Source organism: Colobus angolensis, unplaced genomic scaffold (assembly GCF_000951035.1).
Source record: "Colobus angolensis palliatus isolate OR3802 unplaced genomic scaffold, Cang.pa_1.0 Scaffold69, whole genome shotgun sequence".
In the NCBI taxonomy this organism is placed as follows: domain Eukaryota; kingdom Metazoa; phylum Chordata; class Mammalia; order Primates; family Cercopithecidae; genus Colobus; species Colobus angolensis.
The window spans coordinates 3,625,999-3,644,426 of record NW_012120598.1 but is presented as its reverse complement, the minus strand read 5'-3'; the positions used below and the strand labels follow the sequence as shown (position 1 = coordinate 3,644,426).

General features: G+C 42.1%; 1 protein-coding gene across 1 annotated transcript in view; it reads right to left on the bottom strand.

Annotated features, from left to right (window-relative positions):
- Positions 1–16,800, bottom strand: part of ADAMTS5 (ADAM metallopeptidase with thrombospondin type 1 motif, 5) — a 50,482-nt gene extending 33,682 nt beyond the window's left edge. Inside the window, exons 1-2 of the mRNA XM_011926483.1 lie at positions 14,742–16,800; positions 4,008–4,140 (exon numbers count right to left, since the gene is read on the bottom strand). Coding sequence (XP_011781873.1) covers positions 4,008–4,140; positions 14,742–15,845 — 1,237 coding nt within the window. The 5' untranslated portion in view covers positions 15,846–16,800. The remainder of the gene's footprint in view (positions 1–4,007; positions 4,141–14,741) is intronic.
- Positions 16,801–18,428: the final 1,628 nt, after the last annotated feature.

Here is an 18,428-nt window from a genome sequence, read left to right as displayed (position 1 = left end):
AATGGTATATGAAAAGAGTAACTTTTCATAATTGTTCATTTTTAACCTGTGTTCATTTTTAACCTGTAATCTAATGCCATGGATAGAAATGGTGTCAGATAGAAACTTTAGCTCCGCCTCTACTTACCTTTTGTGTTAATTACCAAGATAAGTTTTCTTTTAGGTAGGGGGCTCACTCTGTCACCCAGGCTGGAGTGCAGTGGTGTAATCATAGCTCATTTTATCCTCTATCTCCTGAGCTCAAGCAATCCTCCCACCTCAGCCTTCCGAGTAGCTGGGACTACAGGCATGCACCACCACGCCCAGCATTTTTTTTTTTTTTTTTTTTTTATAGAGACAGGGTCTCCCTATGTTGCCCAGGCTGTTCATGAACTAAAAAGAAAATTTTGATTCTGTTTATTCATGCACAAAATAGATATGACTTTCTACTTTAAACCACTATGAAGAGAAAGAGGAAACAGTTGTGCACTTCCATGAAAACCTGTACATAGGTTAATGAAAATGTAATTCTTGCTCAAATATATCCTTTTACTGCTTATAGAAGAAATGAAGTAGAAAAATTATGGGAACTGTCTGGGAATCTTCTCCTTGCTTGTGTTTTGAGCACAGTAACACATTCATACTGTTTGCATAAAGGAAATTACACATTTTGGAATGAGGCTAGAGCAAATTTAAAACCCTGGAAAACTGAGCATTCAAAATTTCATTTTCATTGCCATACTTTAACCATATATACAACTTCCAAATCTAGAAAGGCACAAATGTCTAGTAAAAAGGAACGGGGATGGTGAAACCACATCTCTACTAAAAATACAAAAATTAGCCAGGTGCGGTGGCGGGTGCCTGTAATCCCAGCTGCTTGGGAGGCTGATGCAGGAAAATCTCTTGAACCTGGGAGGTGGAGATTGCAGTGAGCTGAGACTGCGCTGTTGCACTCCAGCCCAGGCAACAGGAGTGACACTCCATCTCATAAACAAAAACAAAAAAACAGGAAGAGGGAAGATTGCAGGAATTGAGAAGAATTAAAATCAAGAGCATGGTTAGCTCAGACTGAGAGCTTCACACAGCAATCCAAAAAATACAGCATTGGGAAACAAACCAGCAAGCTGCATTCTCCAAGATCACACTGGCTGGAGGGGCAAGACTGTAATAATATACAGATGATCAGGAAATCTTCTGTCAGGCTATGTTTCCTAAATGTTGAAGGCTTATTTTTTATAACACATGTTCATAATATTTAGGCAAAAAGTGAAATTAAAGAATAATAAAGAGATTAGAAAATAAACTGAATGAAAGTCAGACTCTTTTATGAAAGCAGAATTGAATCCATATTCCCCCACTTCCCGACCTTAAATAGCTCAGATTAGCCCATATGTAATACAAAAGGGAAGTTAAGTAGAGAGTGTTTGATTGGACAATGAATTACAGGGACTTCCAAAGAAATAAACAAAGATGATCCAACCAAAAATTTTAGTGGACGCAACGGCACAATCATATATCAAAGATTTAGGTTTGAGTTTTCATATAGAAGTCCACCTTTCTTCTACATTGCTTCCTTGTATAACTATGTCTAATGTTCTTGTACTATTGAGAAAAATTCTTACTGTGTGTGTACACACACATGTATATATTTAGTTTTAATATAACATTTGTTCTTATCAGCATCTGGCTTCCTGCCTCTCAGACTGCTGCATCAGCCCTGTAACCCAAGATTGTTTTAGGAATTCAGGAGAGCTGGGAAAGGTGACCCTGCACAGCTCTTCCTTCCACCCTAGTTAACTTGAGGTCAAAGCAGCCCTGAAGAAGCTGCATTTATTGCCACAGTGTTTGTCTTACAGGGAAATCTCCCAGATGCAGTCAATGTGTGAAAACCAATCACTAGAAAGGAAAGAAACTGCCTTTCCTTTAAGGATTGTGGAATCTTTCCTTTTGAAGATCAGGATTTGGAGCCCATAATCCTGTGGATGGATGATGCCAACATTCAACTCTGCTGCTTATTCCCCATAATTTCTCCACTTGACCTGTGACGAATCAGCTTCTGCCTTTCCAGGGATTTAGAACCTTTCTTATGGGACTCCTCTCACTCTGAATGATGGTGATTAATTACTAGTGTACTTTAAAAGTCTCCTCTACTTAATTACATCCTCCTGAGTATTTGGACTAATTCCTCTTAGTTTCCGCTGCAGATCGGAACGTTGCCTTGAGCAAGTTTCATGTTTCTTTCTCCCGCTTACTCACTCAAGCACATACATAGATATGTAATAAATATTGATTAAGGTTCCGTATTAGGCTGTGTTTTTATCAGTAAGGATTAATAGGCATAAATGAGAGACATAATCTCTGCCCTGGAGCCTAAATGGGATGTGTTATAAAGACACTTTCAGGCTGACCAGTTCTTCTAGTGCAGCTGAGAAAAGAGCCATGCCTCCTCATTAGCCCACCTTATAGGGAAGAAATGGAGACTCAAAGTATCTGAATCACTTGTCTGAGATAAAACAGAGAACCCAGAGACAGAGCTGGGACTCCACTCAGATCTTTGACTACTGAAGCCAAAGATGCTTAATCAATAAAACACTGAATTATTCTCAGGGATGCTATTGGATAGTTACTTACATTTAGGTTTTATGTTTGTGTTTTTCTGCTTAGGAGGGAAGAAACGTGTCAGGAACATTAACGCCATACTTAAGAATTGACATTTAACTACTGAATTCTGTTTTACCGGGGCAATATTGTGAATCATGCAATTACAAAGTACCTTGGATTAGAAGTTATTTAACTCCCCAAAGAAAACATAGCACTTAGAAATGGATGCTTTGTGAAAATACTCTCTGCCTATTAGGAATGTAAGAAAGTAGTTTTAATTCCCATTTAAAAGTTATAATTTTAACCTTAAAAATCAAAATCTGTTTAAATCAAAATCTTTTTTGCTATAGATGGCAAAAGGTACAATAATTATCAAACCATGCTTTGTTCCCAAAAAGGTGATGCTGAGTTGATACACACATTTAAAAAGCAAATGAGCTATTTAGCTAAAAAGCAAAACATAAGTATATGTGAATATAAACAACATTTACTATCTAAACTCTACCCAATTTACTCTCCAAAACAACTCCTTGAAATAGGCACTACTATCCCTATGTTTCAGATATGAAAACTGGAGCTTAGAGAGTTTAAATAATTAGACCAGTGTGACATAGGTAGAAAGTAATTTAGCAAAAATTGAGCTCATTTAGGACTAGATGTTGGAATTAGACAGAAAAAAAAAATTAGACACAAAAAATTGTGTCTAATTCCAACATCTAGTCCTAAATGTACTAAGCCAATTTCTCATATACTTAGTAACCTAGGTCAATAATTAGGAAGCACACATTCTTTATTTTGGGAATATTTTTTAGCAATCAACTCAGTCCTATATTTATAGATGTAGGATTTAGATGTGTTTCTTATAACAAACAAATTAGGTAAGTGATATATTAAAGCAAAGCCTGTTGAGTGTCATGCTTGGTTTCCTTTCCTTGCTATTAAGAATCAGACAGAAATATTTACCATAAGCCATTGATGAACTTTGACAGGAGCCTACAATTACCACTGACAATGAAATAAAACACATTAAATTTCTGTGCAAACTGATTAGCCCTGGATGAATCAATACTGTCTCCAGTAACTTTTAAGAAGGACATCTCTGCATACCAAAGTTGCCTGTGACAAATTTCATCCAGGGGTCATTTAGGGATGCTTAAAAAGATAGTAAGAAGGCAGTAGCAGTAGTAAATGTCTCTTGAACTTTTAAATGACACTGTCAGAAGAAAACGTCCACTGTGTTGCTGACTTTGCCTTCTCTCTTGCTCATATTAGCTAACCTTAAAAGTGCAAATATAAACAAATTTAATCCCCAATGGTACATCTGAACCAGGAGAAATCTGGAATTAATTGCCAAGTATTTTGGTTCCTGTTGCAGCTGTTACAAGTGTTTGATTTGGTGAGGGAAAAGAAAAGGCGCTGCATACCGATTTCGTGAGCCACAGTGAAAGCTGCGTGGAGGCCATCGTCTTCAATCACAGCACAGCTGCGCTCTGGAGAACATATGGTCCCAACGTCTGCCATTCCCAGGGTGTCACATGAATGATGTCCACATAAATCCTGCCCAGGAGAAAGAAAGAAATCATGAAAATCAATTTACATCCAGAAGGAGCCGCCACATAGAGCCACTTGCTTACCCCAAATGGCAACAAGGATATGTTTATGGTATCACCTGTTCCTCTCTGGAAAGGTTCCAAAGGCAAACTCAAGGCAGAGACTCTTCTAAACTGCTCTGGGACCCAGAAACACAGAAGGATAATGGAATTTAATTACATTTAAAAAGATGTCTTAGGATTGTAACTTGTCTGTTACAATAGCGCCCGCAGCCTTAACAAAGCTGTAATGCATATACGTCTCTGATCACTTTCCCATATGGTCATGCTTAGGAAGGTCCTAAAATTCTGATGGAAATTCATGCTAAATTTATCAAAATCTGGTCTCATAATTTGTTTTCTATTACAGGGGCAAACTGCAGCCAGATGTCTGCAACAGAGTACAAATTTATTAGAAATTTGGATAGAAAACTAAATTTTAATTCATAATTTGATGAAAGGTCATCTTTTACTCCCAAAATGAGCTGTAATTTCATAGGTCGTGTCTTCGGAAATCTATGCATTCTTACTCATAACATTTAATGTAGCATTTCTCAACCTGACCAACCTGCAGAAAATATATGTCATATATAAATTGTGTGTACATGAGTATATGCATTTTCTGGTAAAAAGTCATAGCTTTTCATAGATGTCATAGAATCTTTTAAGAGATTCTCAAATAGGAACATGATTCCACCCCACTAACGGTGAAAAATGATCAATTTAGATGAAAAGGACATCAACAAGCCTCTTGAGATATGAAACATAAAGAGAAAATATAAGTTGCAAATTTTTGACGTGACAGATTCATAATGATAAACTTTCCCTTTAAATGCTATTTGAGTATTAATGGACATTAGCATTTTTTGTGCTTGACCACAATTTTCTATGATAATTTACTAACAATGTCCCCATTATATCGTGTTTCTAGTAAGCCATAAGTTAGTAACAGCAAAAGGAAAAGTTTTAAAAATATATTAATTATTTTAAAAGGCAACTGTTTATTAGTTAAAATAATAAATGTTTCTATTATACAGCAATCATCTTTGTATGCCCAACTTCCATACTATCCAGCTTATATAGTAGGAACTCTGCAAATATTTGCTTCATTGAGTTGAATTGTCACCTACAGTCAGATACCTTAGAGTGCTCCCACATCTTTAAGATGCTGTATGCTAGCAGGACCTCAGCAGGCTCCAGACAGCCAGTACAAGGCAGTGTGACTACATAACCAATGCTACATACTCAATGGAAGCATATTCTTCTAACCCTTTCCTATCTTGCTGCATAAAAATCCAACCAAGCTGTATTCTCTTCTCTTACTACATTCTCAGGTCCTTATTGTGTTCTGTTTAGTATGAGTTCCCAGCTGAGATAAGTTACAGTGTGGCCACCATGTTACTGTAGCTTTAGACAGTGGAAATCTCAGCCAAGTAGCCTTGGTTAATCATGTCAAAAACCAACAACCTTGGTTTCCTGTGTATCCTCACATGTCATCCCATGGGATGCCAAATTACAGTGGTTGAGAACAAATTAGTAGTTTTTCAAATTGAAATTGGAACACACTTTTGCATAATAATCATTCTTTGAGATAATAATATAGCACAATACATTTTTAAGCCCCTCCCCCACAATCATTTCAGTATCTCTAGACCAAAAACCTAGGTCATGCCTTAAGGGAGTTGCTAGACACTGTAGGTTATATCTGCACACACTTTTTTAAAACAAGATTTATGTTTATATCACAATTTGGGGTCATTATCTTTAAGTAATAAAATCCAAGAATTACATTTTCCCTTCTTACTCTTTATATAAGCCAGGATGAAGAGCCACAGCAAAGGGAAATAACCCTCCTGTTCTAGAGAGAGATTAAACTAGATTCTTAATATCTCTGTGTTTACTGCTAATCAATTGCTCATTAGAGGCCATCAACCCTCCTTGTCATCCTTGAACTGGATTAAATGCATTTGGCCTTTTGCCATGGAAATGTGGCAAAATTATGAACAGAAGCACTTGTTATTTTTTTAACCACACTGATTAAACTCCTTGACTACTCAGCCACACTATATATTTCTGTAGCTATAATTATGTAAACTGGCAACCTTTCCATTTCACTCACACAATTTCAAATCTTGGCAAACAGTTAGTTTCAGCCTCAAGGCTTATAATGAACATCTGAATTTTCTTTGTGAACGATGTTCATTTCAATGAATTAAAACGAATGTGCATCAAATTGTTAAGAATACAGCATATCACATTCATGTCTACTTTCTGGTGATGATGTCTAACAAAATTATAAGTGTAAACCTTATTTGAAGTTTATAGAATACTTCCTTAAATTCTTAAATTCTAAGCAGGAGTAAAGATATTATTAGGGCAATAGTATATATACACACACACACACACACACACACATATGGCAGAGACTCTTCTAAACTGCTCTGGGCCCCAGAAACACAGAAGGATAATGGAATTTAATTACATTTTAAAAAGATGTCTTAGGATTGTAACTTGTCTATTACAATAGCACCTGTAGCCTTAACATACATATGCTATTACATATGTGTATGTATACAGATATATGTGTGTGTAGATAGATAGATAGATGATAGATAGACAGATGATAGATAGAATCTAGACCTGGAAGCAGAAGATACTGGAGAGATGTGAATCACATACATACCATGTAAGAGGTAAATGACTTAAAAGTGCTGACAAAAGCTTATCTGCTTGTTCAGTGGAGATCTGAAGATAAATGATATCTTTGTCATATCAAATAAGGCTTGTTTTATGCAGGGTCAGTATCTTATCACCACTGTGTGGAGAGTAATGCAATGGAAGAGTGAGAAAAATATAAAGGTTGCAGAGATTTATCTAGTGGTTTTGTGGTATGGTGTTGGCCAGGATACAAGACTGAGACATCGTATCTAACTCAGAAGTGTATTCATGGTGGTCTGCGCGACCAGCAGAGATTTGGTAGGAAGATCATTGCCACTGTGACCATTCACCGGGTATGACCTTTTAGAAGACTGTAAATATGGCAAAGCTTGTGATTGATCACAGAATTCTGAAGCCATAATAATACCCAAGACCTACTGGGCACTTCTTGGGGATGGGATGGGGGACAGGGAGTGGGTAAAGCACGCTGCATTGAGAAGCAGATGCTCAGAAGATAGTGTGAACCTTGAGAATCCCAGTGGGCAGTACTGGGTGGTGAAAATGAACCAGTCAGACACAAATGTCCTAAGGTGGACAAATCACAGGAATCGGGATTTCTTGTCTTGACTGAGAGATTGTTTTTGCATGCAGTGCAAATACGCTGAGGGAGGGAGCCAGAGGCAACACAAATGCTGATACAGGTAGATACCATCACAGCTGCAGCAACAGCAGCTGAAATTAAGGAAGAACACCTTATATAGGAGTTAAATAATAGCAATTCTGTTTCTATAGATCTTACCCCATGGTAAGGGCAAGCATGGAGCTCAAGGGAAGAGCATAAAAGAGAGTTTAACTAGGTTTCAGGTATCTACCCATCTGTCCACACAATTCTTATTGAAGAGACACTAGTGATAGAAGAATTAATCTGGTGTGGTACATGTTTTAGTCATAAGTATTACCTACACACACACACACATGCACACCCACACCCACACATACACATACACACACACACATACACACGTGCATATTTATTCTGTGGATCTGATTCTTGAGGAGTCCTTTGCCTTTCTGGCAACCTATCCAGTAATCCCCAATAACAGGGGTTTTAATTTTAGACTTCAGCAGAGACTACATTAATTGGAACTGGTAGGCCAGCCATTACAATGACCCATTTTATACAATCTCTATCCTTGTCTCTTGATATACCTAAGGGATACCAAACACACAGAGCCCAGATGGGTTAGGGGCCCAGAGATCCAGATGTGTTTATTCCTAAAACAATTATTGTGTGCCTCCAATCTGCCAGACACTGTGGAAGTGCTGACACTGTGGTAAATAGACGAAATAAGATTTGATCTTGAGCTTTAAGGAACATCACGCTCTAAGGAGCAAAACAGATATGTCAAGAGCAAAGCAAACTGTGACTTCCATTAAGAACAGATTGTTGAGGGAGAACAGAAGAGGTATTGATGAACTCTCCTTGAGGGAATCAATAAAGGTGTCTCCACGGAAGTGAGTGGATCTGATAGCCTGGGAGGAAGGATACTCCGGCAAGGAAAGACTAGTGGAAATATAATGGAATGGGAAAAGGCAGAGGCTTTTTGGGAATGACAAGAAGTTTATTTTGGCTGGAACACAGGATCTGTTGAGCAGAGGGCTAGCAGGGAAGTTGGAAAGAGAATCTGGGCCCAGAGTTCCAAGTCAGGAAGCTTTCTCTGACAACTGTGAGGTCAGAAGGGGAAGAAGAGATGGAACAAGTTGGAGACTGGGGGCGGGGGAGTAGATGCTTGACAGTCATTTTGGTAAACAGAAATGGAAGCTGGTTAGAGAGAGTGAATGGAAGGTAGATTGCTTTTTAATTTAACGCTGTTAATAAGAAGCACTGTGTAAATCATTTACATGCTTTGAGACAAAGTTCCTTCATCATTAACATCAGGAGTTTGGTCCAGGTGATCTCTAGGATTTGTTCCAGCTACACATGTCTTGATATTAACTAAAAGCATTTCAATTTATAAAGAAATTAAAGCTCAGGGGCATTAAATGCCTGAAATCTCAAGCTTGTCCATACTGAAGCTGAAATTCAAACCTATGTCTAAACACTTAGAATCCTGAACTTACTTCACCATGGTTTTGTTAAATCATCACATGTTATTCTTGACATAATCTTATCTTTTGTATTCACAATCTGCACTTGGTTAAGCGAATTTCTTTTTTTCAGCAAATAAAGAATATCCTGGTTTTATCTCTATGCTATGTTGGAAAAACTACATAATTTAGAGTTATATTAATATGTAAAATACACTGTGAAAGATATTCCAGAAAACAAGAAAATGGAAGCACTGGATAAGAAACCTGGTGACATCATTAATTCACCTTCTTCTTTCAGCTGTCACATCTAATTAGCCACTGTAAGTCACTGTAGTTGTCCTCTATTTCTCATTTTTTCCATTATTACTTCCTGCCTGAATTATCACCTGAGATTTCTAACTGGTCCCTTTTCCTCCTGTAACTTCCCTATCTATGTGCTCCAGTCAGTCACCTTCTTAGCACACAGATCTTACTAGATTCCTCCAGTCCTTCACCTCAGTCTTAGCCTGGCATTCAAAACCTTGCACAATACAGCCTCAGTCTTTCTGTCTGCCTCCATTGTACCTTCCTGCTCCATTCTGTCCAGTATTTCATGCGTATCTCATGAACATTTTGGCCTCTAAAGCTCAGCCTAAGACATTCCTTCTGCTACAAAGAATTTTTACCAACATCCACCTCTTCCTAACATTTCTTGACCCAATCCATGCCTCTCAATTCCTAATGCCACTGCTTTAGTTTAGACCACCTTGAGCTTCCTCTTGAAGATTTCTGAAATAGCCTGCTCGCCCAGGATCCAGTCCACTACTTAGACCAGAAGGCTCATTTCAGAACACACCTCTGATCATTGCTGTCTTCCTGCTAATGGTCTTTTCAATGATTGCCATTGCACTTAATTTACAGTTAAAACTTGTCAGCATGGTGGAGTAGACTGAATCGTGTGCTCTCAAAACTCCTCTATTTGGAGATAGGGCCTATAAGGAGGAAAATGAGGTTAAATGAGGTCATGAGGACAGGACTCTGATCAGATAGGATTAGTGTCCTTAGAAGAAGTGATACCCAAGAGTGTTCACTCTCTGTTTCTACTTGCAGGCAGTGGAAAGGTTTAGCGAGAGGGTGGCCACTTACAAGGCAGGAAGACAGCCCTCACCAGAAATCAAATTGGCTGGAACCTTGGTGTTGGACTTTCCAGCCTCCAGAACTGTGAGAAGACATACTTCTGTTGTTAAAGCCACCCATTTTACAATATTCTGTTACAGTGGTCTGAACAGACTAATAGACATAGTGTGTAGTTTTTTTTTCCATAGTTGGGCTGCTATTATCTTCTCCAAACTAATCTATTACCGTTCCCCATTGAACATGATGGTTTGCTGATGTCTGCAATGCTTATCTCCTCCTTATGTATCTGGCTAGCTCTCACTCTTTCTGCAAAATTGAACTCAGATGGAGTGGCAACCTTCTAATGCACTTCCATAATACCTGACATATATATCTACTGTAAGAGTCATCATGCTGTATAGCAATGACCATTTCCCTGTCTGTTTCCAGGAATAGATTCTTAAGAAAGGGGTTACTTTTTAATCCCTCTCTGCCTATGAGGAGCATATTAAAGGTCTGAATAAATTTGTGATAATGCTTTTAGTTTACAGAGTACTAGACAGGACTGTCTTCTCTGTCTGCCATTTGTTAGCTGTTACTCTAAGAAGTTTATCTTTGTTTCTCTTCACATGAATTCTGTCAAGATAATTATATGATGGCTGCAGATTGTTGAAATGATTAATTGTAAAATAGGTTGTGGCCATGGATAGTACATAAGAAATGGCCAATAACAGCTGGCTGAATCTAAATCCAATCTATCAATCCTTTGAGGATTAATTCAATTCTACATTTGCAATGAGACCTATATAAAGGTCCATAGGCAGAATTAACTGTTACCTTCCTTTTCCTTTCACAGACTTTGTTTATATCTCAGCATGGGAGTTATCAGAGTTTTCCTAACATTAGAGCAATTTCCACATGTATCTGTTTCCTCTCTGCCAGGGATATGCCTAGTGGGCAGGGAGTAGGTATTTCTATCTCACTACCTAAAACTGCCTACATGAGTCTCACACATAGGAGGTACATATAGGCAGGTACTGCATAGATTCTAGATTTGCATAACATCCCTCACAGTTTATTGTAAAAATGTTAACTAGAGCCGCTTAGTCTGCTACAGTCTCCCCAGTTCTGAGTTATTTATCCTTTTATTGATTAGGATTGACCTATAGACTCTGATTCCTTGACAAGGGTTCACTTTTGACTTTAAATGAGATTTCACCTTAAATATGTGACTGAATTAGTCAGTCCAGGCAGCAAGCCAATAAGAAAAGCACATCCCTCTCCCTCTTCCAAACTTCTGGTCTTCCTCTAGTGCCCCCTGTTGTCAGAATCAAGCCAGGAGCCACGTGGTAAAGGAGAAACGCCCTGTGTGGTGACCTGGCCCCAGCACTGTAAGGCAGAACGTAGAGAGTTTTAGCTGAGATAGTGATCCATCAACTGGCATCTTGATAGTTAATGAAAAGGAATTAGCTTTTTATATTGCACAATCTCTTAGTTGCTTCTATTTTAATTCAATGTTTCAATCTATGAAAGAGTCAGGGTTTTTGCTGCTTTCGTGCAGGGGTGGAGGGATGGTAAACAATTTCCTATTTTGTTATCAAGCAGGTAGGCTTTTGTTTCTAAAGGGCAAATGGTCTAAAAAAAAAAAAAAAGAAGACTGTAAGAGTTTGTCTTTGAAGAAATTATCTCAAAATAAAAGAGGACGTCCGGAAAAAGGAAAGGATTCTGGAAAGCAAAGTTAAATCCTGGGGAGATTGGATTTCTACTGTTTGATGGCAGAAGTGGTGTGAATTCCAGCATTAGTGCCATTTCAGAATGAAAACAGCTTCTATGCCAGGAAATTGACTGGTGCTAACTCTCTCTAATTAGAATAGTACTGGAGTGCTGGGTACAGTCCTGACAGTGAAGTGTGTTCCTTTGATAAATGAATTACTAGCTCTATTCTGTTGACTTCCAGATGCAACTTTCAAGGTGGCCTCAGCTAGTAAACAGAGGTAGAAAATATATCCTCATACATTCGCTTCATGCTTGAAAAACAAGCAATTTAGGAGAAGACATCTGGACCTAAATTTGAACAGGACTCAGAGCCCATCAAAACATGGATTTCATGGCTTGGCGTCTGGCTGCTAAGCAACGCACTTCTTACATTCAAAACAGAGTTGTAAAAGTAGAATCTTGGTGCCAACTCTGGGTATTTCTCATTGAAAAGGAAATAGCTCTGAAAGTTTTTCTTCGGGCCTTAAGATACCTGGTTTTCATGAGATGGAAGACCTCAGATCATCTCTTCTCCAGCCTTCTTTTTTTTTTTTTCATGCTCTGAAGTATTAGGCAGAGATTAACTTTGGATTGTGAAATACTCTCCAATGAATGCTGCATAAATGCCTTGAAATATTTTTTTCAGCCCCCTAATTAGTAACACTCTTTTAAATTGGGCACATCTATTGAAAATACACATGCATTTCAAATATTTGCTTCCTGTGAAGTTAGATGTATACACTACAGGGCCAACCACAAATGAAATTTGCTTTCCTAAAAGTATGCTTCTGCTTGGCAAGGAGACCAGAGAGGGCCCATGTGAAATATTTTCCGTGTGTAGTCTAGTTTGAAAAATTCATGTTCTTATAATACTGACAAAAATTAAGATGGGCCATTAATTTATTTGTCCCTTGCTTTTTATCTGTTTAAAATATGCTGTTAGGTTCCAGACTTTGGAAAAATAGGGACAGTTAACTATCCAAACAAAAAACAAATTCAGAAAAAGTAATCGACAAATCACTGAGAATCACTGAGTAGTTTCCTGTTTTCTGGGAAACAAATAGGAACATTATGGGGCAGGAGGTAGGAAGTAACAGACCTTCTATTAATTTTTATTTATTTTAAAATTATGAAATGTGGATTTGTATTTAAAAATGAAAGCGAACTACTAAAATGACCCACTCCTTGGCGCAGTATGCTTACAAAAGTATTTCTTCCTCTTCCTTTAGAGAACCTCCTTCCACAAACTCTCCAAAGCCTCCTTCCTGGCATCCTCTTGTAATGTAGCAAAGCAAGGAACCCTAGATATGGAAAGTTGCTTACCAAAAAACAAAACAAAACAAAACAAAACAAAAAAACGGAGCTTGGAAACCAAACAAGAAATGGATAGTTTTACAGAACTTTACTTTTCGCTTTGCAAGGAAGGCTACAAACGAATGTTCTACCGCTTCAAAGACTAATGTTGTGCAGAGGAATTAAAGGATGGCTTCCAGAAAATCACTTCATGAGGAAAAAAATTTTTTCCATTGTGCACAGCACTGAGCACTGCCTGGCTCTCCCTAAACTGCCACCCTCCAGCATCTTTGTTTACATGTGGTTTACATTAGTGTCCACCCTATGAACCACAAGTGTTTCTCTAGTCCAAATTTATCAACACTTTTCCTTCATACCAGGGGTGCCTTAGTAAAAATAGAAGAATTAGGTAGTGAAGCTGTGTGATTCTAAAGTCTCCTGCAATCCATCATTTAATTTCCTATCCTTGTTCTATTTGCTTCATTTCATACCATGATTTTACATAATACTTCAAAGTTTGTAATCCTTTATTCTGGAAGGGTCTCAAACACTTAAAGAATGAGCTTTAGAAGTCAGTTCTTACCAGGCATTTAAGAAGCACAACTTAAAACTGCCAATCAGAATAGAGTTGTGACAACTGAGGCTTACAACTATGCACAAGCCAGGCCCCAAACCAACCCAGACTTTTTGTGTAAATGTCACACTAACGTGGTGGTCAAATACTGTGTAAATAGATACTGCGTTCCTCCTAGAGCCTCTGAGCCTTAAAGATCCATTTCTTTCCTTCCCCATGACCATCTTTCTTAAAAGGGGGAAATGCTGAGAAAACATTTCTTCCTCCTGTCTTGACTCTTCGCCCAGATCTTCTGCACTGGGGCTTCGGAAACACATTCATCCAAAACCCAAACACGCAAACGAGATGTGACCCTCCCTAGGCGGTGGAGTTGGCCTAGGCAGTGCTTGCGACGCACTGGTACTGGTCGACTAAGCAAAGGAGCTGTTAAGGAACCTCACAAGTTTGTCCTCTCATCTGATTGGGTCTCTATACCCTGCTGGCCCGCCCACATTCCTTCCTTCCCAGGAACTGAGATTCCAAGGTGGACACGTAAGAACTCCATTAGGAATCCAACCTGAAAAAAGAGTCCTTGAGAAAGTTTTCCCATCCTTTGTGTAACACAAGGGATTCTAGTAAAAAGGTATAGACACTTAGAAAAGAAGGTCATCGGATAACAGTGACTACCGTAAATGAACCATCTAGCCCTTTCCACTGGGTTGAACAAAGTTATATTTTATTTTCACTGGAAAGAAGACCCATGATCCCAAAGGCAACTTTGTTTTCCTTTCTTTTCCCCATTTAACTGTATCATTTCCCCAAGCATCCTAGTGCCTTCTTATGTTTACGTTCCTGTGCCACAGCACCTCAGACTAGATGACATACAGCATTACTGAGTCTTCATCATTACCTAAGCAGGTCTTGTCATTTCAGGCAAAAATTTCTGCGGGGGCTAACCTGAATACAGGAGCAGAGTTGAAGGCTGGTTGGATTTCCTGCAAGAAGCAGTTAAACACATCCACAGCTGCAGGAGGATTGAGGAAGCAGCAAAGCTACCAGCAAGATTCCCTTCCACCTACCTCCTAATCCCAGCACTGGGACCCCCGCATCCCGGCTGGACCTACCTCCCGAGTAAACAGGATAGCTGCGTCGTAGTGCTCCTCATGGTCATCTCCCAGCTGGTTGTGTTGGTGCTGCCACTTGCAAAAGTTCTTGAGTGTGGTGGCCGCGTTCTTGCTCACCTCTAGGCTCTTATCCTTGTCGCCTAGCACCACCACCTTCACCACGGCCAGGCGGATGTGGTTCTCGATGCTAGCATGGCTGTACAGCCTGTTGGCGATGGAGGCCAGGGTCAGCAGGTAATGCTGCAGGCCCCGGCCATACAACCGCGCCATGGACGCGTCAGCCACCAGAAGCAGCTCCACCTGGCGGGCCCGGGAGATGGAGCGGCGCCGCCGCCGCCACCACGTCTGCGGTCCTGGGTCCCCAGCGGGCGAGACAGCGGACTGGTCCAAGAGCTGCAAGGCCAGTGCTGCGCGTCCGCCCGGGTTGCTGTGCGCCGGCGGACGCTCGTGGGGCTCCGGTGTTGACGCGGGGGTCTCGCAGCTGGCGCGAGGCTGCAGGGCCTCGAAGCTGAAGCCCTCGCGGATGTAGACGTGCAGGATCCGTGCGGACCCATCCCCGTACACGCGCCCCGTTTCCTCCTCCGCCCAGGGTCCGCGCAGCAGCGGCTTCAGGGTGTAGCGCGCGTGCTTGACCGCGAAGAAGCCGTCGAGACCCCCACAGAGGTCAAAGACAGCCAGAGAGCGGGGACTGCCGTCCACTGTGCCCCGATAGAAGCAGTGGCTCCGGTGGCGCCAGGGCGCACTCGTCCCGCCTCCTGCGGGCACGAAGCCAGCAGTGCCCACCGAACCATCTCGCTCCAGGTCCAAGAGGAACCTCCGGCCGCCCGCGTAGACGAGGTAGCCCACCTTGCCGCCGCCGGAGTAGAGTTGGTCGATGTTCTGCACGAGCCCCTTGCTCCTGCGCCGCTGCGCCAGGGGGTGCGGGTGGCCGGGAGGCTCGGTCCGCTCCTGCACCTCCTCCCCCTGCCGCCGGCGGGGCTGGGCGGCTGCTGCAGCAGTCGGAGGCTGCCCAGCTTTATCCTGGGCAGGTGCTGCGGCGGGGCCGGCCGCGGCCAGGGGCAGGCGGAACGCGCACAGCAGCAGGGACGCCCACCCGAGCAGCATAGTGCGCTGCCCACGGGGAGGGGCTGCGCGACTGGGACTTTATGGGTATTTGTTATTTGCTATGAAGTTAACGGGGCGGGGGATGGGGACACACACACACACTTGCTTGCAGGATTGAGTCAAGTGTCGAGGGAGGGGGGCCCGGCAGCAGCGCCAGCCTGTCCCGGCTGCGGTGCCAGCGTGCGAACTTTTCTTTGTTGCTTGGGAAAATGTTTGGATTCGTGCTCCAGAAAGAAGAGGAGGAAAAAGAAAAGAAAAAAAAAAGATTAAAAAAAAAAATAAGTCGGATAGTGGAGATTCAGCAAATACGGGAAAAGGAAAAAAACAAAAAGCAAAAAACCACCAAATGCAGGCACGATCGCTGTTCCAAGAAAAGTAAGGAAAGGTACCGCGCACCGGGTTGGCAACTGGTGCGCGCAGCCTCCCGCCCCCGCGTTGCGCTGGACAAGCCGGCTGCGGAGGTTCCAAGCTCCGGGGCCCACTTCCTTTCTTATTTTGTGGGTTTCCTTGGCTCTGCTGGGACCAGGAGGAAGGGAAGAAAGAGACGGGAAAAAGCCATAAAAATTAAAACAAAAATTCAGGGGACAGCCTGAGGCGAGCTGGTGAAGCGGCGTGTCTGTGTCCCTTCGGCTGCGGTGTCTTCCTGCCCGCCGTCATCCCCAGTCGGCCGCTGCGAGCGCCGAGAGCAGCGCGAGCGCTGTGAAGATGCGAGGAGGTGGAACAATGAATTTATAGCGGCATGCCATCCTGCAATGGCAATTTCAACAATTCGTCACTGCACGCTGCCTCTTAAAGGGAGAGCTTCCCCCACCACTCCCACCCTTCCCAGACCGCGCCTAATCAGATGGGGGAGGGCAAAAGAGGAGGGTGATCGAGGAAAGGGAGACGAAGTAGGAGGAAGGGACTGGGACCCGGCGAGGTGGAAGGAGGGACGAGGGGAAAAAAAAAGTAATGGGGCAAGAAAAACAGATTTCCTTGGCCGCTTTTAAAGCCACAGTGGCTCCGGGTCTGTCTGATATTTCACAACCAATTGGGGTTGGCTAACCTTGGCTTACCTCATCTCCTGAACGGGTGTTTTGGTGTGTTTTTAAAGTTATTGAGACGTTTCAAGTCTCTCCCTGCCTCCTTCTTTCCTGCCTTCCTCGCCCTCGGTGGGAAGTTCCTGCCGCAAGTTTTTCCTCTTTGCACACCCGTGCGCTCTGACCTCGCAGACCGTGCAACTCCATCCACCAGCCAGAGCTTTTCAGCTTCCCATGCGTCCCCTACCCACCGCGTTCCCTTCGCTTCCTCCCCTCCGTCCCGGCACCGGGTTTCCTCCCTCCCCATTCTCCAGCCTCTTAGAGCTTTGACGCTCGCCAGATTCGGGCTCCGGGTGACTAACTTCTCCCGGCCACCAGCAGAGCGGTGAGCCCAGGGCGCTTCCTGGCGCTTCGCGGAACCCCGGGGCAACAACGCCGGCCGCTTGGGAACTCCGCAGCTTTGTGTGCAAACGGCGGGCTCCCAGCTTTCTCCAGCACGCCTTTCGTCAGGGTCCACAGTCTGTCCCTTAATCCCAGCCCACTGGAACTTCCTTTGCTCTAAAAAGGCAGGGCGGGAAAGAGTTAACTCTTAAAGGGAATTCCGCTCATTTTTTTTTCCCCGAAAGATTTAAAAATTTTGCGTTCACACTTTTATTTTTTTGCTTAAATGATAATTTAATAATAAATTCCTATATCTGTTTTTGTCTCTTCTAAAGCAACCACTTAATCGCCATAGGCCTTGACCTGCCTTCATTCTCAGAAATTCCTTTTAGAAGAAAAAGAACACTTTCGGTGGAAGGAAGATTGGTGCTTATTAGTACGCGGGTGGCATTATCACTGCTACTCATTTTCTCTGACCTCTTTGTTTCCTCTAATTATCATTCTAAGAAGGGAGAAGGAAAACCCCACGACTTATGGTTAGAAGGTCTACCTTCTACTGTAGGGGTAAGAGCTCCCTCCATCCCCAAATTATTCTTCAGGCTAATTAACTAATGCACCAGTGAAAAATGAATGTGGTGTAATTTGTACATTTCCATCTTTTTCTACGTTTAACTTTGGTGATGCTGGGGATAGCAGGGCAGGTGCCTTAATGGGGCCCCAAGCTGATCACTTTCTCTGGGACGGAAAGATCAGGGTCCAGGGCTGGATAGAGGTTCTTAGAGTGGCAATAATCCTCTGGAAAGAATTTCAGAATTGCCTGGCAACAATGCCTATTTCCCTGTGCCTGGAACACCCTCTGGAGTCTTGTAAGGGGCCAATGTAACATCTTGTTTTAACTTAGAAATTAAGAAACCATTGGGGCCTTAGGTACACCCAACAGCCCCTGATGGATTCTGAAATACATCAGGACCACGGAGGAATTTACTATTGCTAAAGGCCATTGCTTTATAATTCCACAATGCCTCAGCCTCTCAGTGGCCAGTTGCCCCAGGCCAATGCTAACAGCTGGATGGGTCAGGATAGGAGGTTCCAGCCATATTCTCTATCTCACCAAGGCCTTTGAGCCTTGCGTTAACCATTCTCTCTCGTGGTCTTTGCTTTGCACCTACAAATAGCAAACTTT